We start from the raw sequence: 27,625 nt of genomic DNA, 5'->3' as shown, positions 1-27,625 counted from the left end.
AATTGGTCCAACTGAAGATCTGCAAATACTTTTAAACTGTATTTATCATTTGTCACAAGTGTAACACCTGGAACTCCGTAATTTAGTTTTCACTACTCCGGCTGGGAGAAGCTTTGATTTCCTGTCCCTGTGTTGGGTGTGGTAGGCCTGTTCGGGTTATCTGAGTGTGATTCAGTCAGCCTCAGAGCTGAGCTTGTGTCTCATTCTTCTAGCATTTATTGCTTGTGCCAGACGTCATTTAGGCTTCTCCCAGCTCAGATACCCCCTGAACTGTGAGCACGGCTTTCGGGACAGCAGGCAGGGCCCCACCTGCACACCGCAGGGATCTTGGTTTGCTGTGTATCGGCCCAGTTCTCACTGCAGGTCAGGGCGTGCCCGGCTCGCCGGGGCGGGGGCCCTGGGGCTCCGAGCCCTGTGCTGGGCACCTGGGACTGGGCTGCTGTGCTGTGCGCCGGGAGCCCCAGCACTGACAGTGCCCCAGCTGCTCCGAGGAGCCCAAAGCACGGGCTGCAGACAGGAACGCTGCGGCCCGGGCTGCGGGGGGCACTGCGGGCTGACAGCTGCAAGTCGGGCGGGCAGGTGGAGAAGCGGGGCTGGGGGAGAGGGCTGAGCCCCGACCCCTGCAGCCCTGGGCGCCGCTTCTGGCGTCTCTGCAACCTCGGGAGCCCCCTGAGCGTCCGGCGGGGCCCGGCCGCGGAGGGAGAGGCTGCTGCTGCCCTACCCTTGCCCACCCCATCCCTGTCCCCGTCCTGCGCCGGGCGCGGCCGGGTGAGTCAGCGCCGTGCCGGGGGGGCGCCGGGGCGGGAAGGGCCCGCCCGGCCCTACAAAACCCCGCCCGGGCTGCCGCGGGCCCCAGCCGCTGCCAGAGCCGCCCGAGCCGCCGCTAGAGCCGCCTTACCCAACCCAGCCAGGTGAGCCCTCAGCGGCAGCGCGGCCCCGGCAGCAGGAGCAGGGGCAGCACCGCCGGGCCGGGCCGGGCCGGGCCGGGCTGGGCTGCGGGCGGGGGTCGCGGTGCGGGCGGGGGTCGCGGTGCGGGCGGGGGTCGCGGTGCGGGCGGGATGCGGAGCGGGGCGCTGGCTGCAGCGGCCGCCGCCCTCCCGCGCCCAGCTCCTCTTCCTCCGGCCCTGCCCGCCTGACACTTTTCTATGTTCGACTCCGCAGTGGGACGGCGGGGCCGTGGGTGAGGCAGCCCTCGGGAAGCTTCGTGAGCCCCTCAGCAATTCTGGGTGTGGCAGCAGCGCTCAGGAAAGAGGAACCGGTCCCAAACTTAGTCAAACTTCCCCAAATAGTAATTTCTTCTCGTTGTTAAGGTATACAGAGGCTCAGCTGGGTTGACCGTGGTACTGTAAGTTCGCTTCTCGGCGCGGAGGCTTGCAGAGGAGCTGTGCCGGCCAGCCAGGCTCGCTGAAGGCGATGTTCATTCAGCTGCAGCGAGGCTGGAATTGCTCCCATAGAGCCGGCGGAGCCCCGAGCCCGCCAGGGGCAGCGGCCCCTTCGCTTCCCTTCTCGCCCAGGGTGCGGCCGCGAGTGCCGGAGCCGCTGCAGATGCAGCCGCCGGCACGGGCAGCAGGGAAGCGCAGCAGGGCAGTGCCGGGAGCGCAGAGATCCCGGGGGTTCCCTCTCGCTCCCCGGGCCCCTCCCTGCCCTCACCGCCGGGCTTGGGCGCGGCTCTGCCCCCCCGGCCGGGAGCACGGCTGCGGAGATCCTGCTGCTGCCTGGGGGGTTGAGTCAGCTCGGACAGCACTTCCCCCTCGAGTGAGGAGGGGGAGGTAGGGCAGAGGAATGTTGCCAGGTATTTTAACTGAAAGAGAAGTGAAATGATTTCAAGATAGTCATGCAGAAGTGAGTTGTGTGCTTATACGTAGCAGGTTTACTTCTTTTTAACATTAGTTCTTACGTTCATATTCAAATGTATCTGCACAGAGGTGCAGACCCCAGTGCACCTCAAGAGTGAAAGACTCCTGGAACCAGGGTGCCCCTTGAGTGATTCATCCCTGTGTGTGCCTTCTGTTGCTAGAGCTGGTTTTGGAAAGCAGCCCTAGTGGGTAGAGTTTCTGTTGGCCAATATTTGGTGTAGTTTGCCTTGATGAACAAAAAAACCCACACAAACCCAAAGAGATTTTCTTGTAAAGTCTCAAGAGTGGGAATAACTGGAATTTGAAGAAACAAAAGTCCTTAATTTTTATTTGCATGGTATCTTCCTGGAATGGAACTTCCTGGGTTATTAGCAGTGTCTGTGAAAGAAAATGGTTTGAGTATGTTTGTGGTAGTGCAGTTTAATGGATTTTGAAATGCTTTTCTTTGAAGATTTTTTTTTTTCCCCCTTCAAATAGTGGCTCTACATGATGTGCTAAACCTTGTTGGGTGATTTGGGGAGATGCAGCCTGGCCTATTTGTACTCCTACTTAGCACTGTATATAAATTAATTATTTTGAGCCCTTGTTTCATTTACAGCAGATGCTGCAGGTCTTCCTTGCTCTCCCTCATCTCGGTTAACAGGCTTGCCTTAGTTTTTGGACACAAATGTCCTCTAAGTGGAAGAGTTTCCATTCCCTCATTCTGGGGATGCCGTTTCCTTGGCTCAGATGCCTGGGAACACCCTTTGCTCCCATCTCTGCCTAGTATAATAAGTGCTTCTTAAAATGCTAACTCTGCTTATTGAGCAATGCAGTTGTTTGTGCATACCTGAAACTTTTCCATGGAACACAGGGGTTTTTTTCATAATGTGTGTTAGCTGGCCCTGGAAATCAAGATATGTGCCTGCTTTTAAACACACATTCTTCCATTACCAAAAAGTTTCAGGGATAAGTTGGTGAATAGAGACTGGGCTAGTATAATAACAGACCTGTAAACCAGTGTTTCCTGGGAGGGCTGAGGTCAAAACATGCCATCTGTTTTAGCAGAATCATATGATTCAGGATTGTGTAATGTGCATTTAGAAATTGGTTGTAGAAACTTGCCTTAAGGTATTGAAGTTTACAGCTGGAGGGTAAAATTTGATTCCTTTCCAGTGTAAGGAAGAACAAGTTAGTGCAAGTATTTTCTCTTTATGTGTTCAAACCCATCCAGAACTTGTCAAAACTACATCAGATAAAATCAGACCATCAGAGAACAGTGAGAGTCTGTTCTCAAATACGAGTGCTTTACAGAGCAGGGTGTGACAAGAGCTGTGTTTGTTCTCTGGGTAAAAAATCTCTGCAAAGATTCTAGCAAGAACTCCCTCATTTTTCTTTTGCCAGCTTGCTGTTGATGGGCAGTCAGTTGCTATAGCATTGTTGTGTTCTGGTGATATGAACCTGATGTTCCAGCTCTATGTGAGGGTGTGTTAGTTCTGTTCCTGGACTCTGATCAAGTGTTTTGTTCCAACAAACCTGATTCAGTGTGGTTTTTAATTGATTTAAAAACAGTAGTCTTGCAAAAAGCTGTTCAGTGATTTTTTTTCTTTTTTTCATGTGAAAGGTTATGCTGCAGTTGCTTTGCTTTAGCTCTCACTAGTGTTTTCTTTGTGACAAGAAAAACTAAAGGACTTCAGTTGCTCATCTTCGCTAACAGTTGAAATAGTGTCAGAGTACAAAGGTCTCAGAGGCTCTTCATTTTATGAAGTGTAAACATAAGGAATTTCATAACTCAGGAATACATCAATCCCCCCTCTATGGTTAATAATGCCAACAGCAGGTGACAGCTTATTGCAACTCCTGCAGCCTGTCTTTAAAGGCCTGGGTTGGATTTTACCTTTGAAAAAACATCAGTCTATGACTGTCATTTTTGTTCTCTGTCTTACTTTTCTTTTCCTGGAATCTTACTTTTTGCTGAAGAAAAGTTGCATTGGTTCCCAAACCTAGATTGTTTCAGAAGATGGAAGATTCTGTGTTCAAAGTGAGGAAATGTGAGATGACAGCAGTTACACTACAAAAGTACTGTGCTTTTGCTGCTGTGTTTCATTCTTGTAGCACTTGCTATTTTTGCCAAAAGTAAACATTTTTTTGCTTTTCTCTTTAAAGAAGCTAAAGTAAAATTTAAAAAAAAAAAAAAACAACAACAAAACCTACTTCTTTTAGAGTTTTAACCAGATCACCGTTATTAAGAAGCTATTTCAAACTTTTCTGGTTCTCCAAGCTCTTAATTGGTCATGGAGTGGAGGTTGGTTTGTCTGGGAAATTGTCTGGGTGGATGAGGAAACCCCCATCCTATCAGAAGAATGAGTGATGGAGGATTAAAAACCATCTGAAAACCAGTTGAAAGGACATAGCCAGGACTGACTGCACAATAGCTGGGGGTTGTCTGGGGGTCATGGAGCCAAGGAGCTGGACTGGGATGGTCCCAGCTGAAAACAGGGCAGTTTTGGTATCAGGCCCACTTATCAGTTAGTGGAATGTCACTGGTTTTGTGGTGCTGCTGCCCTTTCTCCTAAGACAGCACTTTTCCCTGTTTGAAAATGCTTTCTGCAGCTGGACTGTAGAGGTCCTGGGGAAAAAAGCTTTAATTTCAACAGCAAATAATGTTTGCTGCAGGTGCCATCCTGGGTGACTGGATAGCAATGTGAGCAGCAATGTCTGTCCTTTCTGCCGAGAAATTTGAGAGCAGGGTTTTGGAAATGCATCAAGCTTTTTAAATATTGGCCCTGGCTTCCAACCTTTGGAAAAGCATTCCTTAGCTGAGAGACCCTTTCACTAAAACACTAATACAGCTCTGGCAAACTCCCTGACCAGAAACCAGAGTTTAAAAAAGGCAAAGTACTGTAACATGTTTATCACCTCAATGTTTACTTCTGCAATGTATATAATCCATCTCAGAGTTAGGTTTTTTCCCTCTTTTTTTACATATACAAAAAAGATATTATTTAGGTCCTAGCAAATGGAGCATTGATATTGGTTAACTTGCCACAATGGCTTTTCTTTTTCGAGCTACCATATGAAAGATAGTCCTTACTACCCCATCTCTGATAATCATGTTACTAAGTGATGTTTGTTTTGGAGAGCTACAACAAAACCACAAGACCCAGCATCCAGGGTTAAAGATTAAACAGGGCTATGTTTTTGTAAAATGCCTGCAAGAAAAGAAATAATTCCACTGCATTTCCTGAGTACTTGAGGAATTGTGATTTAAGTGCTACTACTTGTTGCTGTACTTTTAGCTGGTCCAAGCTATAATATTTCTGAATAATTTTCCTGGTACTGAGTTGTCAGCTTAGGCAACTCTGTGGCAGAGATTCTCAAATTCCTGTTGATTCCTGTTTAAGTATTTAAAATGCATAAGAAATGCTTGTTTAAGGGATTTATATTGTACAATGGAATGAAGACCTCTTGTTGCATTATTAATGGTGGTGTGGCTTGGAAACTCTTAAATCTTCTTTCCTGTTTGATATTAGCTGATCCATTGAACTCTGTCACTTGAAGTGCTGCAGTGCTTCAAGACTGGTGTAACTGTAAATATATTTAAATCTACTTTGTCTTTTCTTTCTTCCTCCAGCATTCTTTCAAGATGTCCACTGTTCATGAAATTTTAAGCAAGCTCAGCCTTGAAGGAGATGTAAGTATTATTATCTAAGCAAGAAAAGTTTGTTTTACTTAAATGTCTCATCTTGTTCCTTTTACAGGACTCCGCATCAACAATTGTACCGAGCTGTACAGTTTACAAGATTCCAGACATCTCTTAAACTTTTATTGGCTAAAAACCTAATCAACAATGATCAGTTTTCACCCACAAACCAGCTGTAAACCATAGGACAGTTATATGATTTAATGAGAGTTCTTCTAACTGGCCAGCAGTATGAGCAGTATCCTCCTGCTGGGCCTTATCAAAAAGATCAAGGGCAAACAATGGCTGGTTTGCTTTTGTGTCCCTCTTTCTTCCAAAGGACTGAGTGAGTTAAGGATAACAGAAGATGGAAATATATTTGGTTTTTCTGATACCCTCTGAATATTTTATCATTTTTTTCTACTTAAAAATGGAGAACATTGTGAGAACAAAAATGTTGGGGATCTAATTCTTGTAATGGTTATCACCAAAACCAAGGAAATACTTAGAGCTGGCTGGGAGGAGAGGTACCCAGCTCTGCTGAGGTCACCAGGTGACTTGCTTCAGATTACCCGGTGCTGGTTAATGAGCAGTGCCCCAGGATGCTGGATGCCTGGCTAGAGAACATTCCAGGCACATAGATTTCTCTGAGGCTGCATTGCACATCCCATTTACTGTTTCGATTGCCAACTTGATCCACTAAAAGGCTGTGTTTTGTGGTGTGGCTCTGGGCCAGACTGGGGCCACTTTGCTGGACTGAACTGACGGTAAGAGACAAAAGAAAATGATTCCGTTTATTGGTTCCTTTTTGATTTCCCATCTCCACAGCATGTCTCCAGAAGGCACAGGGATAGCTGCCAGAGGAATGTGACCTCTACAGGGATAGAGTCAAAATTAGTCAGAAACAATGGAATTCTTTAGTTAAAAGCTGTCCTCTTAAAAATTTGCATGTAAAAATATTTTCCAGGGATATTAGGAATGCTCCTTTTGGAGTTAGTGATGGAAACAGAAGTTTCTGGGGATCTCTTCCAAGAAGGCTTAGTTGTTCTTTTACTTAGGAAATGGCTGTGGCAATTTCAGGTGCTAGTAGCTCTACCTCTCTGCCAGAGGTTTAGGTTTCTAAATTGAACTCAGCGGAGTGGGATTTGTGAATATTACCCAGCACCTTGTACGAAAATCTGTGGTTTAATTTAACCTTCCCCTGGGAGGTGATAGTAAGCTGTTAGCTTACACTGAAGCAGCTGAGAAGAGTGGAATCTCTGTTCTGGTCACCCTCTGTTTGCAGCTGTAATCCTCAGGAGAGGACCATAATTAACAGTTGATACAATCTGTTAACTTGGAAAATGTTTTATCTGTTTCCTGAGCTTACCTGCAAGTCCTCTTACTCTTAGCAGAGGTAATTTGAAATGGCATTTGGTTTTGCAAGCATCATGCTGCTTTTAAAGCGAGGATCTGGAGGCCAAGAGTTTCAAAAAATTATGCATAACTTCTACTTTCTAGAACTATGGCCTTAAATAGATTTCTTTGTGTTATCTTTAAAGTTCATGAGATAGTGCACAAAACTTTTTCTGACTTTATCATTGTTAATCTTCTATTTCCTTCTTTTTTTTTATTATTTGTATCTGTAATCAAAAGTAAAATACTGACTTCAAATCTGAAACACTGTAGACTTTAACTTTCTTGGAATTAGCTTCCTGTAATAATTTTTAGAATATTGAAGTTTAGTGAGTAAACTTGGAGAGTGTCAGGTTTTTGCTGAAATAAATATATTATCTATTTGTATATATTCTGTGTTATAATAAGCACAGCTGTGAGTGGATTTCTGGGCAATACACATGAGAAGAGAGTTAAATGTCTCTTAGCAGAATTCCATTTTCAAAGATACCTGATGGTAGTTCTTGCATTTAAAACATTGGGCTAAATACCAGGTAACTGAGAGACTTGTGTTTTATCAATTACAGCAATTGCACAATTTAGCTCTAAAAGGTTTTTTTGTTCTTTTTGTTCTTTTCCTTCCAGCATTCTCTCCCTCCAAGTGCATATGCCACAGTAAAGGCTTACTCAAACTTTGATGCTGACCGGGACGCTGCAGCCCTTGAAACAGCCATCAAGACCAAAGGTGAGCAGGAGGGGCTGGGGCTTCCATTCTATTGTAAGGCAGAAGGCTGGCTTGCAAAACCAAAACAGAACTGTGGCTCAACACCAACATTTTGATATCCTTACTCAAGGATCCCTACTTTAGGAGGTGCTGGATTCCTCAGACTGCACTGATGAAATCTTGACCAAGTTAGATTTTGAACTCTGTAAGTGCATGCTTTGAATATGCTTTTAAGTTTGTAGCCATGAGTTGCTGAGATTGTCACTGAAAGCGTTCACTTTTTCTCTCTTGACTCATCAGTACTTCATTCTTTTCTGCCACTTGAGAATGAAGTGTCAGCTCCTTTGGAAGTGATTTGGGAGTGGGCTCTGTGACGTGGATTTCTACTGGATTGTTGGATTGGACATTTCTTCTTTCTTTCAGCTCTCCAGACAGCTGCATTGGGGTGGTTTGAACATTTTTCTCCTGGGTTTTGAACTAAATATTCATTTATGTTGTATTAATTTGGGGTCAGGAAAGTCCTAAAAACTATTTTCAGAAATGGGTTTGCAGTGTTTCAGGGGCAGGGCAATGTGGGAGCTTCTCTGAGCTGGGTTATTGATAGGCTTCCCTCTGGTATGTTGAAACCATCAGGAGAGCAGGGAGTGTGAACTACAGCTCTGAAGTAATGCCTTGGTGGTGCTCCTGGGACTGTGATCCTGTCCTGGTCCTGGGAGTGCCACACTTGCTCCAAGCCAGAGGAGCAACAGCTGGAACTTGCAAGTCTTTTGCCTTCATTTCAGAGAGAAATTTAAAAGCCAAACAATTTCTCATCAGAAAGAAATGCTAAGTCTGCCATCAGTGCCAGCAAAGCACATGTTTGACTTGCTATAAAATGTAAAATATTCCATAACAAGCACAAGGCTTTCTTTCACAAGACTCCTTAGTTTAACTGGAGAAATTCCTTTTCAAAGTGGGTTTGGTTCCGATTTTGAATCATTTATGGTTTGTTTTTTAAAAAAATAATTCTCTGGTGTAAGAGTTTTTTATATCATCAAGTTTGGCAGCAGATGGTTTGTATATATGAAGAGTTTTGTCTAGACTTGATAATTTTTTGCAGCTCTAATTACAGGGCAGATCTCGACGTCAAATTCACCATCGAACTCTCAGGATAGATACAAACTTACACATTTGAGCTCTCAAGCTACTAATTATCACAAAAGGAAGTTGCAATATCCTAGGCAGTACAAAAGCTTTTCCAGTCAGGAAAGTCAAGCTCCTGTTGTCTTTCTACTTTCTCCCAGCAAAGATAAGCAGTGCAGTTAAGTTACATGGAAACATTTCAGTGGAGAGAAGATTTTCAACTCTTTGAGTGAATAATAGGGAACTTACACTTGGACCTGCATGTTTGTAGGGTTGAGCTTCTCTCTGCTCATTAGTTTGTTACCCAGAACTTATTTTGGCAAAGTGGCTTTAAATGGAATATCCCTTTATGGTTTTGATACCGGATCTTCTACCCTGAAGAATCTCACAAAGGAAGTATTCTTGTGGAAAATTCAGAACTAAAGTGTTATGACCCTTCTTCCAGGTACTGTTTCCTTGTACTTTGAATGTTTGGAACAGGATATTTTCATCTGCTAATTCATAAGATTTGATAAAATATGAGCTCTCTAAAATACATGTAGAGTTTTTCCTCAAATGAAAATTCCAACTCTTCTTTTTATGAGTTTACTCATGCTTTTTATGAACAGTGATGTAAAGAGCTACTTGCAAGAACAAGTTTTAAAATAATTCTGGGAAATATCTAAGTAGTTTTTGAGCTAAAAATGTAACACCCATAATGAACAGTTTACATCCACAGCAGCTACCATTTTCCTAGGAAGTATCACTATTTCTCTAGCAATTAGTTTGCATTGTATGTGGGAAGTAGAACTAAGCAATGTAAATTATCACAGAACGATGAAGAAGAATAGGACTTTTTCATTTTAAAACAGTGAGAGAAGTAAGTTATAAATATATATGAAAGCTGGTTTGTCATTGAAAATTAAAAAAAAAAACAAACAGGCATGTAAGAACTATTTGGGGGGCTTTACTCTCTGGAGGATAAAGGACTCCTGGTATCTGAAGCCTTGGGATTTCTTTGTGTGGAAAATCAAGGTGTGTACATGCTATAATAGGCCTGTGTTTCACACCCACCAAAGCAGTCTTTCTGATATATTGGAAATTATAGCAGTGCCATGGAAATGATATCTTGTGGAGTCTTATCTCTGGCTATACTTTATATAAACAGTTCCTGAAGCCTGGTGTTTGTCATCAGGGCAGGACAGTTTGGGAGAGTTACCATATAAATTATTATCCAGCTGTGGGAGTAATGGAAGCTCCCAGAATCAGAGTCATGAATCTCCATTTTAGTGATTCCTATGTAAAATGTCTAAAACTTATTTTACTGCCTAAACAACAGCTGTATATTTGGTTTAGGGAAAAGATCTAGGGCGGAGTGTGTGACTGTTCTGCTCTATGTACCATCTAAATATTTCAGCATTCATTCACACTCTTCAGATTAATTCCTCAGAGGTTGCTAGGTCATCTGTTCATCTGTGGGGACCTCTGGAAAATACTGTGGTGTGTTTATTTGAGCTTACCTGCAAAAAATATATTGCACAAATATATTGTCCAGCCCATTCCAGGGCTTTGAGTGGAGCTGAATTAAATGCAGAGGGTTTTTATTTATATATATCCACTAGCCTAGGAAGGCAATGCACAAAAATTACTCCAGGTCATATACAACCTTGTAGTTAGCAATTGTTCAGCCTAGAGGTTGCATAATGCAAATAACTTATTAAGTTCTGGCTTGTTCATTTTGGTATAAATGCCACAGCTATGTTTCATTTTTATGCTATTTAGTGTTTCTGCAGCAAATTCATTTAGTGCCTTGGCATGTCCTTTGTAAATGTTGGCTTTTTACTGCACGGGACAAGAAACTGTTTAATTTCTGTATAATGCCCTGCTGTGCTCTGTGTATAGATTAGCTAATGTACAGAAACCTAAACAGAAAACACTGTCTAGCAGGGCACTAACAGAACTTGTTAGATTGTTAGATGTTAGATTTCCTTTTATTTTTTCTTGTAGCAAAGACAACTGCTGAAGTGTCTCTTTCCTGTTTCAGAGTTATTTCCTAGCATTGACACTTTGTGTGTCTCAAGTACTTATTAAATAATTTTGTCAGATTAGGTTGTGAATATTTGTTACTTGCAGCCTTCTATTGAGGTCTCATGGGATACTCTTTTATTCCATGGCTGGCAGAATTCAGGCACAGGTTTGTTGTAGGAAAGGGCTTAGAAGATAGATCTGTAATAAATTAATTATATCCAGAAATTGGTAAAACAGTGTTGACATGTAAATCAGTCAGTTCAATCTTACAGAAAAGTCTTCTGTTTATATAGTATATCCAACAAGTCAATGACTTTTGACAGAGTTTTTAAGATTATGAAGTAAAAGTGTTTAGAGGATATCTGCTGGCTTGCTAGTGAGAGGGCAGTGCTTGAAATCCACCAAGCTGCATCAGTCACATATTCCAAATATTAAAACTGTCACTAAAGAAACATCTCATTGCAACATGGTTTGGGTTTGGTGAACCCTTTGATAAGCAAAATAGCAGAGCTGAAATTACGGTCTTGTTTGAGCTACATTTTTTCCCTTTGACCCCATTCATGTTCATTTCCTCATTTTTGCTGATTGAGCTGGAGATTTTACCAATGCCACACACTGCCTCTTTCACAAGAAAAGCTGTTATTAAGCAGAATTTTTCTTTCCATTCCTCATTGATAGAAATGCAGGGATAAAACCTGCCTAGCCAGAATAAATTTGAAAATAAACTCTGTTTCATTTCCTCGAAACTTTCAGAGACTTTAGCAAACAGCGAAGGAAAGTGTTTGAGCTGCTGTCCTGATCTGCCCCACCTCAGCAGCTGTGAGTCAGCATCCTGTGCGTGCAGCACAATTCCCAAGTGTGAATGAAGTACAAGCACTTACTTTCCACTGAATGCCAGAGCAATGAGTTAACTTTGTTAATAGTTTGTATTTCCATAGCATGTGTATAAGGAACTTGGATATAGTCAGTCATTTGTGGGCTTCTAATCTGTAGCAATTGTGGTACAACTTGAAAATGTCATTTTCTTTTTTGAATGCCAAGAATGGTTTAAATTCAGAATTTATTAAAAAGCTTAAGACATTGCCTTGTGCTGTGGGTCTGCAGCAGCTGAAAGGCTCAATGTCTGTGTGTGGCCTGTTTCTGGACAGGGAGAATTTGTTTTCTTTTATAATGTAGGAACACTTTAAAATGTGCGGGAGTAGATTATGGCTGAAATGTGCAGTCAGCCTGTGTTCATCTCAGAGTTTGTAGCTTAGACACTTGATGCTTTCCAGGGCCTTAGGGTGTCATTTGCAGGCCAAGCTTGTGTGAATAAGACCACTGATGTAGGTCTGCCTCAGCACAAGCTAAGGACACAAGGCTACCAAATGTAGTATTGCGTCATGAAAAATGTGGTGAAGAAAGTGAGAGAATTTTGCAGATTTGACTTATAATTTTAGATTCTGCAGCTAGGGGCTAAAAGGTTTTTTGCAAGATTCCTACTTCATATGATTCATGTTTATAGTATCTGTTGCAGTTCTGTGTTTCAGGTTACTTTGGGTAATAGGAAAAATAAATGTAGCTGGATTCTGGCAGGGATCTGAGTCCTGCTAGTAGCTGCTGATCCAGTCCTTACTTTCTGTGTTTTTTATAAAGAAATCATCTTTTACACTGATGTGTGTGCAAGTGTGAAAGAATCTATTCATAATACTTTTATTAAACAGAGAACTGAGGTGAGTCTCTGGACTTGTTCTGACCTCTAAATTATAGAGCCATCTCTTTGCTTCAAAAGCTGACACTTGCACTGAAGTGCATGGATTTGGAATGATTCTCTTCAAACTAAACCTTTGCTGATATGTGGTTCACTTACTTAAAAGATAAGTTGGAGCTGAGCATCTACATCCTCTACGTGTGCCAGTTACAGCTCAGCATGGATCTTCCAGTGATTTCAAAAAGAAATAGCACATACTTAATATTTCCAGTGTCAAAAATCCCTTCTATCTTTTGAGCGTCTGAAACATACTGAATTAAATATGCTGGTTTATTTTCCCATTTCTGTGTTTGGAGTGATGGATTAAATGTCTTAAATAGAAAAAATAACTGCTTTACTAAGAAGTTTGAATTGAAAAAACTTCACTTGAAAACGAGTGCACAGACACACAAGTGAAGCACAAGATGGAGTAGCAGAGCTGGTCACAAAATAGACTTTGAGGTGTGTCCAAAGCTCTGCATCCCATCAGAAGTCTGGGCTCTAATTGCTGTCTTTTTCCTCACAGCCAGGACAGGATAAACACTAATTAGTGAGAGCTGCTGAGCTCTGCTCCATACAGCAGATCTGCTGTGTTTGGAGTACATCCTGATACAAGAACAGTGACAAGAAAGCTTCTCTAATTCTTTGTCTTGTGTCTTTATAGGTGTGGATGAGGTCACCATCATCAACATCCTGACAAACCGCAGCAATGAACAGAGGCAGGACATTGCTTTTGCCTATCAGAGGAGAACAAAAAAGGTAGTAAAATATGAAGAAATAGTAATTATTGAATATTTTTCTTGTGGACAATTAGATTTTTTAGAGTTTGTCTTTTCACTGAAATTCAAGATGCATCTACTTTGTTCATGCTGTCACAGTTTAGGACTGGTAGAACTTTGAAATATGTTGAATATGCACAATTGAGACTGCAGTCTGTTGGAGATGGTGGTTTCCTAGCACCTTCAGAAATCACAGTGGGACCTACAGGATTCCCTGGTGAAATATGCTAAAAGTGCTGAGAAGTCAGTGGCACGAAGTGGCTCCATTTGAAGGGAAAAATAAAAGAGATGCTTTAGGGGATTGGTTTTTTTCTTTTGGTCAGTTTATATTTTGGGGGGGGGGGGGGTGGGTGTGATGTTGGGTTTTGGTTTATTTTGTTAAGACAGCTCAGCATGAGGGAAGTGTTCTGTTTCTCTTCACACAGCTAGCTTAGCTGAGAAAGTACTGCAGTCAGTTATGCTACAAGCACTGCTGCTGTGGAATAGATGTAATGAGTTGATCTGTCATTAAAAATTTTCCTGGCAGAAATACCTTAGGTACTGATCTATTGATGGAAAGAAATCTGTAACATGGGTGCAGAATTCTGCAAAATGAGTCTTGCTGTCTGGGAGGCAAGAGCTCTTCTCTTTTGAAGTTTTGAGAATCTTATCATATTTGAAGTTTCATGCCAGTGAAAAAGAGGAAACTTTATATAAAGTTCAGATTATGATGAATGTATGTCTTCCAGGTTTGCCAGACCCCAAATGGTAGTCCTCCAGTAGCATCCCAGAATACTCATCTGAAACCAAATGTAAATGTAGGGTTAAATTTTGGAAGTTCACCAGCTTTTTTGCATGACTGATAGTGGCACATGCAGAGGCACAGCCAGGTTGGACACGTGCATGTGTGCTCAATTCTGCACATCCTGCCCTGGGGCCACTGGGGCAATTAGCGCATAAATGGACCCCAGTCATGAAATGTATCACTTAAAGCTTTGTCAAATGTTCTGCATGACCACAAAAATGCACAGTCAAGAAAATCTGCAACTTTTTTCATGTTTCTCTCACTTTTTTCCCTTGCTGCGACCCAAGAACAAAATGAATTTATCAGAAGTTTAACAAGTGCCTAAGAATAAAACAGTCGTATAAACAATGGAAATGTGCAGTAGGAACCACTCAGAGAGATAAACATGTGAGGAGGCAAGACAGGAGGAAGTGGGATATGAAAAGACACGTAGGTATATCTTCCAGGGACAGTGTCTGATGGTTTTCTTTGCCAGCAGTTGTGCAGATTTTGTTGGCAGTGTGTTGTACTGTCCTAGGCTGCTTGCTTTGTGTGTTGCAGGATCAATCAATAGATCATAATTTTGAAACGTCACATAGTCTACCTCTCTTTTAATTCCTTTGGGATGAGCAGTGTCTGATGGAAACTCTTGGGTTAGGTTGGAAGGGAACTTAGGTGTCCAAGACAAGCACCTTCCACTAGATCAGGTGGCTCAAAGCCCCATCCTGCCTGGCCTTTTAAACATTTCCAGGGATAAGTCAGCCACAACTGCTCTGGGCAACTTGTTTGTTAAAATTTTTTAGAGATATGTGCTATCTTTCCTGTGGCAGTTCTGAAGAACCCATTTTCACCCAAATAAAGGCTGTATCCCAAAGGGAGTGTTTGTACTAAAATGCTTCTTGCTCTAAAGCTGCCAGATGCCCCAAAAGCCATTCCCTCCCTTGCTCAGTCCATGCAGTAAGTGTACACAGTATTAGCATATATTAGTGCCCTGGATTAAGTGGGTGATTCTGGAAATTAACTAAATGCCTTGGCTCATTATCTCTCTGGCACAAATTTCTCTGCAATTCAGCTGAGGTCACTTTATCCCCTTTTCCCCTGCCTCTCCAGCTCAGTGATTGTTAGTGAGAAACCAGCAACTGAAATGCAGCAACTCCTTTCTGAATGCTACAGATTTTAACTTCAGCTTAGGACCTGTGTGAACCCCAGACTTGATCCCAGGGATTTCAACTTCGTAACATACACTACAGGGAAGCTGGTAATTAGCATAATTCAAATTGCATCTGAAACCCATAAGAGGACAAGGGCTCTGACTATTTGGTACAGATTTGCATCCCATACAGTGAACATCCCTGACTGTTTATTTTTATCAAGCTGACTGGCAATTAACAATAGGGATTTAGGCTACAATCTTCTGATAGTTTCTTAAAGACAGGCATAATTTTTCAGTGCTCAGGGATGATTTTTTATCTCCTCAGATAGCTGGCTGGGAACTGGACCTTACAGTGGAATAAGTGTGCAGTCAATTTTCCAATGCCTGAGCTAGTAAAGGGCTGGGATAAGATGAAACCCACAAATAATGCAGTGCTGCTGGGAGAACTGTGGGAGTATGATGGAGAAACACTGACCACAGGGAGTCAAACTCAGATCCATCTGTGCTTATTAGCTCCAACAAAGCATCAGTGCTTCAGGACTGGAGTGAAGCTGTTCAGATGTGTCTGCACTGTGCTTCCCAGCACTTTGTCAGACACTGGTGCATTTCTTCTTATTTTCAGAGGATTAGAAAAAAATTCCTTTGCCCTAATTTTTTTTCTTACGCTTTCACAGCCAGAAAGCTCTTTATGTTTCTGTTTTCTTGTCAGTTGTGTAAGAAACACTGCTGCAGGCTTGGAGACTTAAAGCCCTGCAGGTTAAATTCTCTGGAGATCAGAAGTGAGCTTTAATTTCTTTTCTTCCATCATCCCATCTATTTTACAGGAACTTTCTGCAGCACTCAAGTCTGCTCTCTCAGGTCATTTGGAGGCAGTGATCTTGGGCTTGCTGAAGACACCAGCACAGTATGATGCCTCTGAACTGAAAGCTGCTATGAAGGTAAATAAGCCTTGAAATCTAATGTTGTTAATCTAATGTTGTTGTCTCAGGAAAGAATATGGACTTCATATCCAGGACCATAGTTTTCAAACTGATTTTTTTTTTTTTAGTGCCACGGTTTAGATATCCATCTGCAGGGCATCCAGAATTAGAGAAACAATGGAGCTATGTGGTTTTTAAACTCTTAATTGCATACTCTCTTTAAGGAAAAAGTAATTCTTGTCAGCTCAGGGGTAATAGGCAGGCTGCTCTGCTGCTCTGCATGGCTGCTTTGCTGACTGCTCTTACAAACAATGCACAGGTTCATACAATGAGAAACCTTTAAGAGAAGAGCTGTTAGCAGGAGCCATCAGATCCTCTGCTGGCATTTTTAGGCTTACACAGTAGTTTTCAGTTACTGGGTCATATTGCTGATCTGGAAGGAACATCCTGTGCCAGACCTGCCCCTGTGTAGAAGACGAGGAAGATGGGGCATCAAAGGCAGTCATTGCAGAAAGAAATAGCTGCTCTTCAGGCCACCGAAACAAGATTTGAGAGGTGCTCATGCCAGTACAATCACCTTTTTAAGCAAACTAAGATGTGTGGAATTGTAGTTATAATCATCTAATAATCACTTACATTCTGGATGTTCTTGTTCAAGTTAATATTTTTTGAAGAATTAAAGACAAGTACTAAGCTATGTCTGAAATTTAGAACATGTCAATAAAACCAATAAATTAACTTCTCCAGATGATTAAAAAGGAGTTAGTAAACAAATAAGAAAACAAAACTACCCCCTCCACCACATAAATACACACACACACTATCCCCAAACCCAAAAATCAAACCCACTATGGAGATGGTAACTCTTCAACCGTGGGCCAAATGCCCTGTTTGAGTAATCAGATGCTGCCCTCTCCTGGTCTGAGTACCACCTAGCCAGAATTTATTTTGACTCAGACTACTTTGGGGTTTGGGGTTGAAGACCAAGCAATTGCCTCAGAGTAGTCCTAAATGTAGAATATTCTATGCTCTCCATAGGTTTCTCTTCCCAGCTCCCAAACACCTGATTTGAATTAGCAAACCACCTCTCAGTGCTCTGAATTTGTCTGACCTTAAGTTTGGCTTAATACATGAAGCATTACAAGCTATGACTTTGCCATCAAAGTTGAAGAAAGCAACCTTATCACTGAGGAGTCAATTATTTTTCTGTTAACGATTCTTTAAAATATTTCAAAAATATTTAGAAAATTATATATGTTACTAGTCTTCCATTTTTTCCCCAGATACTTATTAGAGCCATTGTGTGAAAAGCTCTCGTAGTTCTCTTAGCTTTAAGCAATTTTAATAAATGTACTTTGCCACATAATTGCCTTCATTTTCCACACGTTCAGCATGAGACATTTTCCCAGGATGTTACTTCTCTTGAAATCCTGCGGAAACTATGCCCATTTTTGCCACCCGCAAAATGACATTCTGTTACAGATGAGCTTAACAAACAACATCCTACCAGGATCCTAAGACAGGATTTTCTTCCCAGGCTCCCAGTGGACAGAAAAAATCAGATAATCCATGATAAACTGACCTTCTCCAGTTATGCTGGTGAGGAGGCCACTATTAGACACTCACAGCAGATCCACATTGCCCAGAGAGAACATCTACTGGATCTCTAAGCCACTAGAAATATTCCATCTATTTTTTCTCAGGAGCAATTGGCAAGAAAATAACCCTGAAGTGTTAGAGTGGGGGAGAGGAGATGTCCATAAAATGTTTTTAAACTGTTCATTGCTAGCTCCTAACTGAGTCCTGTGTGTGTTGCAGGGGCTGGGAACTGATGAAGACACACTCATTGAAATCATCTGCTCCCGAACCAATCAGGAGCTTAGTGAAATCAACAGAGTCTACAGGGAAAGTGAGTTTACTTTACAAGTTTCCATGTACTATTTCTTTTACACTAAATTACTTGGATAAATTCCCCTCAGTGTGAATTTCATTATTAGAAAGCTCAATCAGATCTGCTTTGGTTCTCTGCTATTTTGTACTGATGTTCTGGATATTTGTGTGGTTTATATAGTTTTGTCTTACCCCTTGGTAGCAAACAGATTGAAGGCTATTTGGTACTAATACAGGTTGTGTCTAAATGAATTTTTTTATAACCTTTTCATGACAGACTGATTTCATGGAACTCATGACTAGCTGGTAGCAATGCTGGGTTTGATGTAGGCAAGTGGGCACATTTTCATTGTTCTCCACACCTGACTTGATTTTAGCTGTTTGTTTATGTGCATAAAACACAGTAATTAGCAGCCCTTTTTCTTGCAAAGGAGTATTTGTAAGACACCCTTTGCCTGAAAAGAACTCTTTGTTTTATAGTGTACAAGACAGAACTGGAAAAGGACATCATATCAGACACATCTGGTGACTTCCGCAAGCTAATGGTTGCCCTGGCCAAGGTAGGGCTGTTCACAGTTTTCCGCTTTTTCTAATGTGCCAGAGTGGTGGATACCACTGAAATGATTTGGTTTCTGATACACTATTAAATTTCCCTGTATTTTCACTGACCCTTGGTGGGAAAAAATATTCAAATGCTGAAGGGCAAAATATTTTAACAGCAGCATTCACAGCATTAGCTTCATAATGGGGGTGGAGTATGCAGTTACTCATTTAGCAAATTCACATTAAAAAAAGAAAAAGAATGGAATATGCACATAGCAAACTGGTTACTGTTCTGTGAAACCTTTCTAAAATACTGATGTCTTCTTTGAAGGGCAAAAGGTGTGAAGATACCTCTGTGATTGATTATGAGCTGATTGACCAAGATGCCAGGGTAAGTGGTGCTAATGACCATGAAATATCTCTAGTTAGTCAGGCTTTGGGGGATATTGAACATAAAAATATTGTGGCACTGGAGAGCATTTGTGAAGTAGGTGTGTGTATCTCAGATTGTCCTGCACTGTAATGTTTGCTTGGTGTCAGTGAATCTGTGGCTTGCAATCCTGATGCCTTCAGGTATCAGTTTTTACAGACTACTCACCCACTATACAGAAGCTCTCCGGTATTTCTTATAGATGAAAAAGAAACTCTCATGAAGAGAGAGAGAGTTTAACAAAAGGAAACACACCTATTGCAGTGAACATAGTGGCTGTTAATGCTTGTTTGTTACATCTGCATCTGTCAAGAGCAGTTCTGCTGAGGTAAACAGAGCTAAATACAGAGTAAAGCTGTAGCCAGAGGTGAATATAAAGAAATTAGTCTTAGTGTCAGATTTAGATCCTTAAATGTTGTCCTGGTGACCTGCCCAACCACGTGTCCTTGTGTGTTTCTCCCACAGATACAGTTCAAGCAATGCTTGTTTTTTCAATAAGGAAATTGTATCTGCAATGGCTTCTTGTGCCACTCCTGATTCTTTTGTGATTTTCTTTCTAACCCCAGGACCTCTATGATGCTGGTGTGAAGAGAAAGGGAACTGATGTCCCCAAGTGGATCAACATTATGACTGAAAGAAGTGTTCCCCACCTGCAGAAAGGTACTATTCAAGAGACAGTTGGTTTTTTTAACTCTAAGAGAAAGTTATAACAAAATGGTAACTATTTTGTAACTATTTCCATTGAAATGATTGTGAAAATCACTCAAAAAACATGGGAGATCTCATAAATCTTAATTCATGTCCAAGGTGTTATTTTTTAAAAAAAAATCTAATTATTTCTGTGTATGTGTTGATCTCACTTTTTAGGTGTGTATAGCTCTTTTTTACACAGGTATAACATACACTGAAAACAAAGATGTTGCAAACCTAGAAGTTTGCAGGAGACCTTGAGAAGTTCTTTTACCTCTGTGCCAGAGTAGTTTAGCTATATCATGTGTTTAAATCTGCCAGTGAAGACTCAAAAGCAGTTCTGATACTGCTCTAAAGCAGCACATGAGAAAATCCATTTGAAGACTTTTCAGAGCTTAAATCACTGTTTTTTCAAAAAATACCAGTACAGGATTAAGATGGTATTTTCCCAGATTATGGAGGTGTTCAAGGAAAACAAAAAGGCCACAGTAGGGGACCTTTAGCTGAAAAACTTATGTTTATATTTAATATGAGATTCTCTGAAGGACTTGCATAGATATTTATTAATCATGTGTCTCTACATTCCTGTGTCTGTGTTCATGCTTTGGGTGGTTATATCTGGCAGTTCTTGGTCTGGTTTTGATTTCACTTACTTTCTTTTCTGTGCTAGTGTTTGACAGGTACAAGAGCTACAGCCCATATGATATGTTGGAAAGCATCAAGAAGGAGGTTAAGGGAGATTTGGAGAATGCCTTTCTTAATCTTGGTAAGTTAGCTGAAGTAAAGACTGTGTTTATATGGGATCTTTTCAGGATCCTTGCAATGTATCATGATAAAGGTAGGGCCTAGATTCACCCTGCTGGATGAGAAATTAGCTGGATGTGCTGGTGTCATTGGGTTCACTGGTTTATTTTAGGATGCTGCAGATATTGATACACAGCTTATTTTTGACCTCTGCAAAATATCAACTTTGCTTTCAAGTTAAAATGAAAATGTGTGTTGTAATCTGCTGTTAGTTCCCTTTTTATTTGATAGAGAGGCTTAATGTCTGTTTCTCCAAGCAAACAAATATTGTTCAGTACCCACATAGGCTGGACGGAAAACAGCATGTGTGTGAGAGGAGAAGACAGGCAGGCAGTGAAGGGTGCTGGGGACTAACTGAAGAGCTGATTTGACACTGAATTCTCTGAAAGGCTCTGGGAGGCAGGGTGTAAGGCTGATACTGTGCCATTAGGTGAGGATGACAAGGATGCTGTTATGTTTAAGAGGGAATTCTTTAAGGGGAAAATCCATTTCAGGCTAAGGGGGAACTGAGAGTGTGTAATGCAAATGGAGTATAAACAGAGCTCAGCCTTGAAAAGGAGGCTTCTCATGAATTCGTATACAAGGAGTGTTTCCAGAGGAGAGATTGCTTCTAGGGGTAGAACCATGAATTGGGAGCTGTGGAGGAAGGCTAGCATTCTAAAATTATACAATTCTGAAATTATGCAATTTTCATGGAAGGAAACACTTCCTATGAATGTGAGCATCTGTGGTTCAGTCACAAGTTAAACCAAACGATTTCTAAGTAGCAAGTCAGGCAAAAATATTTTCTCTGTGTTCCCTTTTTGGAGGAACTTTTGCTGAAAACCTTATTTTGACTTCTTATCATATCTTTAAAAATGGCTGCAATATTCTGTGTCCTGACAGGGCAGGATATTTAACTGTTCTTGTCTCTCTCTTCAGTCCAGTGCATTCAGAACAAGCAGCTGTATTTTGCAGACAGACTCTATGATTCCATGAAGGTAGGAAAGACTTTTTTCTTTCTACTATTTTTTTTTCTCATTGTTAGGTATTTCTGTTCATATGAAATGTAACTGTCATGTGAATAAATTAACAATTACCTAATATTGTTCAAAAGTATTCTTTAACAATTATGAGCCTGGATTATCTATTCAGATTCATCTGGTATAGGGAAATGTAGGAAAGGGTCTCATAATAAAGATCTTTATTAGATCAGTTGATTATAATTAGCAAAGTTAGGCACATCTTTTTGCGTGTAACCAAGAGGTGATAGCAGAAAAAGCTGTTTATTGAATACCAAAATAAGACAGTAAATTTGCCTCAAAACATTTTGTGAAGAAAAAGGATGAAAGAGAAATACCTGGTGACAGGCATTAGGCGATTCCAGGAAGACATGGTGAACAAAAGTGCTGCTTACAATCTAAGCTAAATTTGTGACTGCAAGTCGGTTAAACGCTGCTGATGAGAAAGGTACATTCATGCTCAAAATCTTGGATCATAATAATGACCTTCTTTAGAAGATTTAATTCATTGTATCTTTTATTGCTCATCTTGGTGGCCTGTAGTGTGCTGTCCTACCATTAAGTAAGTGGCTTGTTCTGCATTTTAGCTATTGCAGCTCTAAATGTGTGTCTGCTTGTAGGGCAAGGGAACACGGGACAAGGTCCTGATCAGGATTATGGTATCCCGCTGTGAGGTTGACATGCTGAAAATCAAGAGTGAATTCAAGAGGAAATACGGAAAATCTCTCTATTATTTCATCCAGGTAAGTTTTTTGTCTTTGCTTTTATATCATGGGTTTTTGGAGCAGTCTTCATTGGATTCTTGGTACCACTGGAATTTGTGGGAGGTGTGTTAGACGCTGCAATGAGAATATTATATTATGTGCTATGGAAAAACCCACCTTTATCTTCACAGTCTACAGCTGGTACAGTTCCTGGCAGCTACTTGACACTTATATACAGGCTTTGTGCAATCAACTGATGTGTTCTGAAGGAAAATTCTGCTTACCTGTCCCTATCCTCAGATCAAAAGACAATTGTTCTGTGATTGCTGAATGAAAATAAAACATCTAAATTGCTACTCCCTTTCATTTCAGTGCTCAAGGAGAAGGCTCTTTAGCTAGAGTGACTTTTGTCCATTTCTGTGATTAGACAGGGGCTACAGGTGCTAGGTTTTGTCTAACTTGGGAAATAGGTAAAGAGCTTGTGTCAGTTTCAAAGCTAATCTTCTCCCTCACAACAGCATATGCTACATTATTTCTTGTGCAGATGAAGCCGAGTCAAAATATTAACCCAAATCTTTTCCTGAAGGTGTCAATTGTAGATCATTAGCGCTTTTTTTAATAGTGACCTTGGTGTATGATTATTGCAGTAATCAATGAGATGGTGCACAATCGAATCCTTCAGCTTTCCTTTGTTGTGTTACTCTTTTTCATACCCAAATTTCTCTCTTCTTGGCCTTGCATTTGTATTGCAGGAATGATTAAATAATTTCAGTTCACACATAAGTGAAATTCAGTCAAGATAGTCTCTTCCAGGTTGAGAAAACTTCAATGTGAATCACAGACTGTCCTACAGGTTCATATAATTCATATGCTTTTGCATTTTTTGATTGTTTCCTGATAATGTATTTTGTATTTTTCTTCCCTTGCTTTACAGCAAGACACAAAAGGAGATTACCAGAGGGCACTGCTGAACCTGTGTGGTGGAGAGGACTGAAAACTGTGATAGAAGAAACACAAGTCCAGAGACATGCCTTTTTTGCTCTTCATTTTACTGTAACCCTAGAAAACCTGAATTTCCTAGCTAACCTTGACTTCCCCTTTCCCTGCCAGAGCCCTGCTGCAGTTTGCTCCCCTGCGCTGTGCGTGCCTCTCTCTGCAGCTCTGCTTGGCTCTGCCAAAGGTCCTAACAGTGTATAGCCAGAGAAACTAACCCTCCAGGGAGAAACAGGCTCACACATGCTTGTGAAGGGCTCTGCTTCTCTGTGCAATGTTTCTAATAAAACAAATAAAAATTATGTTTTACTTTAAGAATACATGTCTTTCAGACCTTAATTTGAAAACTGTCTAAATAGTTGATGTGTATTTAGCTTTTGCTGTCAATTTTCCGTGTTGTTTTTAACTTTTTAGGGTTCACTAATTGTGGCTGAAAACTTACCTTCTTCCCTCAAACCCTTCACCTGTTTAATGATTCACTGTCAGCAGATCCAAAACCATTCTCTTCAGTGGTTGAGGGAGATGATCCTGCCCTTCTGCTTGGCCCTACTGAGGCTACACCTACTGTACTGTGTCCAGTTCTGGGCTCCCCAGAACAGAGATACATGGAGCTCCTGCAGCAGGTCCAGTGGAGGGCACAGAGATGATTAAGGAAATGGAAGCATCTTTTTCATGAGGAGACACTGGGGGAGCTGGGCCTGTTAAGTCTGGAGAAGAGGAGACTGAGAGGGGATGTAATTTATGCTGATAAATATCTCCAAAGTGGATGCCAGCTGATGGTGCCAGAGTCTTTTCAGTGGTGTCCAGCGACAGGATGGGAAGCAGTGGCCATAAACTAAAACAAAAGGAGTTTCACCTCATCATGAGGAAGAACTTCACTCTGAGGGTGGCAGAGCGCTGGGAGAGCTGCCCGGGATGTTCATGGAGTCCCTCTGTGGAGACATTCCAAACCCACCTGGCTGCGTTCCTGTGTTACCTGCTCCAGGTGACCCTGCCTGGGCAGGGGGGTTGGACTGGATGATCTCCAGAGGTGCCTTCCAACCCTGACTGTTCTGTGATCATCTTTCCCCTAATTAAGTACCACTGAAACCTGAGCCACAGTCATCTCTGCCTGTCTGTGGGGAGCCAACACTTGAATTCCTCCTCATCGTTTAAATACTTTGTGTACCGGTATGCAATGGGGAATAGTTTGAGAACAGTCGGAGCAGCCTGTCTGGAACAGGAGCTGGGGATCTGTGCCCAGGTGCGCCGGGCCCGGGCCGGTCGGAGGGGAGCGAGGCAGGCGCTGCTCTCTCCGTGAGGGGCGAGTTCCCGCCTTCCTCCCGCGCTGGGGCAGGGCTGAGGGCACCGCGGGCCATCCCCACCCGGCACAGCAGAGAGCCGGCAGGATGCGCTGCTCTTGTCTTACTGAAACACTTTCTCCCACTACAGCATGAATGTCACAGCCGAGTGTTAGGGAAAAGGTGTGAAGAGCAAAACTTTCCCCCCAGCTGGGAGTGGGGCGCGGTGCCCTCACGGGTGAGGGCTGAGGGGAGCGGCCATCCAGGTGCTCTCCGGGGGTTGCTGATCGCACCCCCAGCACAATTTAGTGCAAATATCACAGAGTTGTCAGCAGGTAAAACGGTTTCCTCTTTTCACAGCTGTTGCTCCTTCGCAAATGCAAAGCTGCCGGTAAGTATCAAGTGTTTCCACTCTGTTATTATCTGGTTTGTAGCCCTGTTTCAAGGGCTCGGTTGCTCCTCAGAGATAATTCTGATCTCCTCAGAACTATGAGAAGCACACAGGAGCTTCATGCCTCTATTAGAAGGGTGAGAGATTTTGCTTAAATATCATTGGCTGTAGACCACAAAAAATATTTGGTGTGAAAACACTGCAGTTGGTAAAACATTGGTAATTTAAATGCACAGATGATACAATTTTTCAGGAGCAGCTCCAATTTAATGCCTGATGGAGCAGTGTCATCCACACCTGTTTACAAAATGCCTCTCTGTCTAGATTTGTACATTTAAAAACTATTGCTGAGATAGCAAATCACTCTTTGAATCTAATTAGGTAACTCATCTCTATAAATGTTGCTTGCTCAAATGTGGCCCTGTAACAGAAATCAAACTGCAAGCATTTTTCCAGTGAGTGGAATGAAAACTAGAATTTGATGGCTGGCATGCTCTGCCTCACTGCCACAGGATGTTCAAAATTGCAGGCTGTCTTTCCTCAAGAGCAAAACCATGTTAGATAAACCAGCAGGATTTCAAAGGCCAGGACTGTTTTTACTGATTTTAGACTAGGAAGTAAATTAGTCTCCTGTGAGATCTAGAAGATTTGTTGGTATTGTCAGGTTTTTTTCCTTAAATTACTGGCTTATTGATGTTTCAGATAGGAAAAAATCTATTTTTATAGATATATATAAATTTCCAAGCTCTGATGTTGATCCTGTTGTTTGGTTGCAGCCTTGCTAATAAGCAAGATGGGTCCCTGTCCATGGTGTATTGCAAAAATCAGGTCTCTGAGACTTTGAAAGGTAGGAATACCTTGAAGAATGATGTTTGACAGTATTGCAACTTTTTATTAGTAAATCCCTACATGGAAAATTAAATATAAGTTTAAAAACTAACAAAATTTCAGTTGTTGATAATGTAATTTAGACCATTATCTAAGACCTATTTACATTCAGAAGTAAAAAACAAAACAAAACAAAAAGCAACAACAACAAAAAAAAAAAACCCCAAATCTTAAAGTTTGCTATTCCCTGTCTTTGTTGTGCCAAGTATCTGTGAAGAAATTTTTTCTGGTCAGATCTTGATTCTGTTTCTTGTGTTTGCTCTTTGGTGTGTTCCCCTTCCAATAGCACAGACAATAACCAGAAGTTTTACACTTCATTGGCACTGTTTCTTTAACTACCCCAAATTGCACAGCAAATAGCAGCAATAGGATTTAATTGGATGTGTTTCTTACCAGACCTACTGTTTAATACAGACACTGGAATATAGAGCTAGAGAACTGTACTGTTGGGCCAGTATAACTTAAATTTACTAAGTAGTAATGTTTCTAACACAGAGAGATGGTTCCTTGTCCTGTGTATAAGGGAGACTTTACTTTTCCTTTCAGAATTCCCATATTTATATTTCAGAGGATTTTTTCTAGGTCAGAATCTAAACAGTCCAATTCAGAGTAAGAAAACATCACTAAAGAATAGTTGTCATGCTTGTACTAAGCCATGTTCCTTTCAGCAATTCCTGCCTTCATTTGCACAGCACCTAAACATCTTATAAACAAACAGTTTATTAGTAATGTGCATTGATGAGGAGTCATGCAAGATGTTTTACAAGTGAGAATCAGATGTAGAATGGTTTAATTAAATTCAAATGTAGTTCAGCCAAAACTGAAGACAACATTGACATTCTGGTAAAAGGTTCCTTGCAAGATGAAAGCTTTGACTCCTTGCTGTTAAAAAACCTTCTTAATATTACAATGCTGTCTATAATTTGATTTCTCAATGGGTAATGTTTGTTCTCTGAACACTGCTCTGACTGTTTATGGGGATTGTTCCTCAAGTGTAGCTTTTTTCCCACTGCAGTTGAGGACAGAGGAAGATGCTTCTTCCTCAGAAGCACCACCTAGAGCAGCAGAGTTAGGGTGTAGGTTCGGGATCGAGTGTCCGGCGTTTCTTTGTTTCTATCTTGTCCATTCTAGAGAAAGAGCCGTATTTGGGTGACACGTTTGACAGCAGACGTTTCTATTTGCAAGGTCCTTTGGGGCTAAGAACTAACTCGTTGCGGAGCCGCGGCTCCCCGAGCGCTGCGGGGCCGCTCTGGGTGCACTGGCAGCGGCCGCTCACGAGAGGGAGCTCGGAGAAAGCGCCAGGCTGTTCCCACGGCCAAACAAAACAACACCGAGAATCGCAATCTCTCTCTCTACATATGAACTCTGCTCTCTCCAAACATTTACATTCCCTGACTCTAAGCCTTCGTGTCAAAAATTCAGTTTCATCTTCCAGTATTTTTTCCTGCTCTCTTCTCTGAAATACTTCACCAATTTTAATAATTGCTCTCTTTAAGGCATAGGCAAATGAAACGATTTCTTAAATTCTAATCATGTTGTGAATTTCCGTAACGGAGACATTTTCTACTAAGACTGTTTTTAAAGAGTGTGTTAATAGTGACAATAAGTGTAAAGGATTTTTCTTTTCTTTAAAGGAAGGGGTTTTGATCTTGAAATTATCTGCTGCTTCCTGACTTCGATCCAGGTACATTGTTATTTTCTGTAGAAAATTAAACACAACCCCTTCTTTTTTTGCTATGTTCATAATATAAAAATTGTGGGCATTGCACACTCATTATATTTTCATTGTCTTTGCTAATAACAAAATATATGTGTTATGAAAGTAGTTTTCTAAAGGAAATATTTCAATTTATTAATGTGTATTAACCCTCCTTTCCTCTCACTTTTACTGATCGGTTTACAATGGGAAATGTTTTTAAAATA

At 41.4% G+C, this 27,625-nt stretch overlaps 1 protein-coding gene and 1 long non-coding RNA gene across 4 annotated transcripts in view; both read left to right on the top strand.

The window, feature by feature from the left end:
• The first annotated feature begins 184 nt into the window (after positions 1-184).
• Positions 185-23,461, top strand: ANXA2 (annexin A2). 2 transcript variants are annotated; one of them, XM_086849190.1, is made up of 13 exons: positions 185-911; positions 5,470-5,529; positions 7,537-7,636; positions 13,138-13,232; positions 15,993-16,106; positions 17,907-17,997; positions 18,459-18,538; positions 18,853-18,912; positions 19,518-19,611; positions 20,312-20,407; positions 21,367-21,425; positions 22,067-22,189; positions 23,085-23,461. In XM_086849190.1, exons 2-13 carry the CDS (start codon positions 5,482-5,484, stop codon positions 23,142-23,144), a joined length of 1,020 nt encoding a protein of 339 aa, XP_086705316.1. In that variant the 5' UTR covers positions 185-911; positions 5,470-5,481; the 3' UTR covers positions 23,145-23,461. The 2 variants fall into 2 exon arrangements, with proteins under 2 accessions (XP_086705316.1, XP_023789929.1); XM_023934161.2 differs by lacking the exon at positions 185-911 and adding an exon at positions 1,135-1,310.
• A 962-nt stretch (positions 23,462-24,423) lies between these two features.
• LOC147650727 (uncharacterized) overlaps positions 24,424-27,625 on the top strand; it is a 105,041-nt gene continuing 101,839 nt past the window's right edge. For both annotated transcript variants that reach the window (XR_015275857.1, XR_015275858.1), the window contains exons 1-4: positions 24,424-24,606; positions 24,784-24,814; positions 25,591-25,661; positions 27,337-27,386. This is a non-coding gene — a long non-coding RNA (uncharacterized LOC147650727). The remainder of the gene's footprint in view (positions 24,607-24,783; positions 24,815-25,590; positions 25,662-27,336; positions 27,387-27,625) is intronic.

This window comes from Cyanistes caeruleus, chromosome 13, assembly GCF_971803275.1.
Source record: "Cyanistes caeruleus chromosome 13, bCyaCae1.hap1.1, whole genome shotgun sequence".
NCBI lineage: Eukaryota > Metazoa > Chordata > Aves > Passeriformes > Paridae > Cyanistes > Cyanistes caeruleus.
Note: the sequence above shows the minus strand (reverse complement) of the source record. Positions and strands in the feature narration are given on the sequence as shown.

Coding starts and splice junctions, on each gene's coding strand:
- ANXA2 (XM_086849190.1), top strand. CDS start 5,482: ATGTCCACTGTTCATGAAATTTTAAGCAAGCTCAGCCTTGAAGGAGAT. Junction 13,233..15,992: donor ATCAGAGGAGAACAAAAAAG/GTAGTAAAATAT, acceptor TCTATTTTACAG/GAACTTTCTGCAGCACTCAA. Junction 21,426..22,066: donor GACTCTATGATTCCATGAAG/GTAGGAAAGACT, acceptor GTCTGCTTGTAG/GGCAAGGGAACACGGGACAA.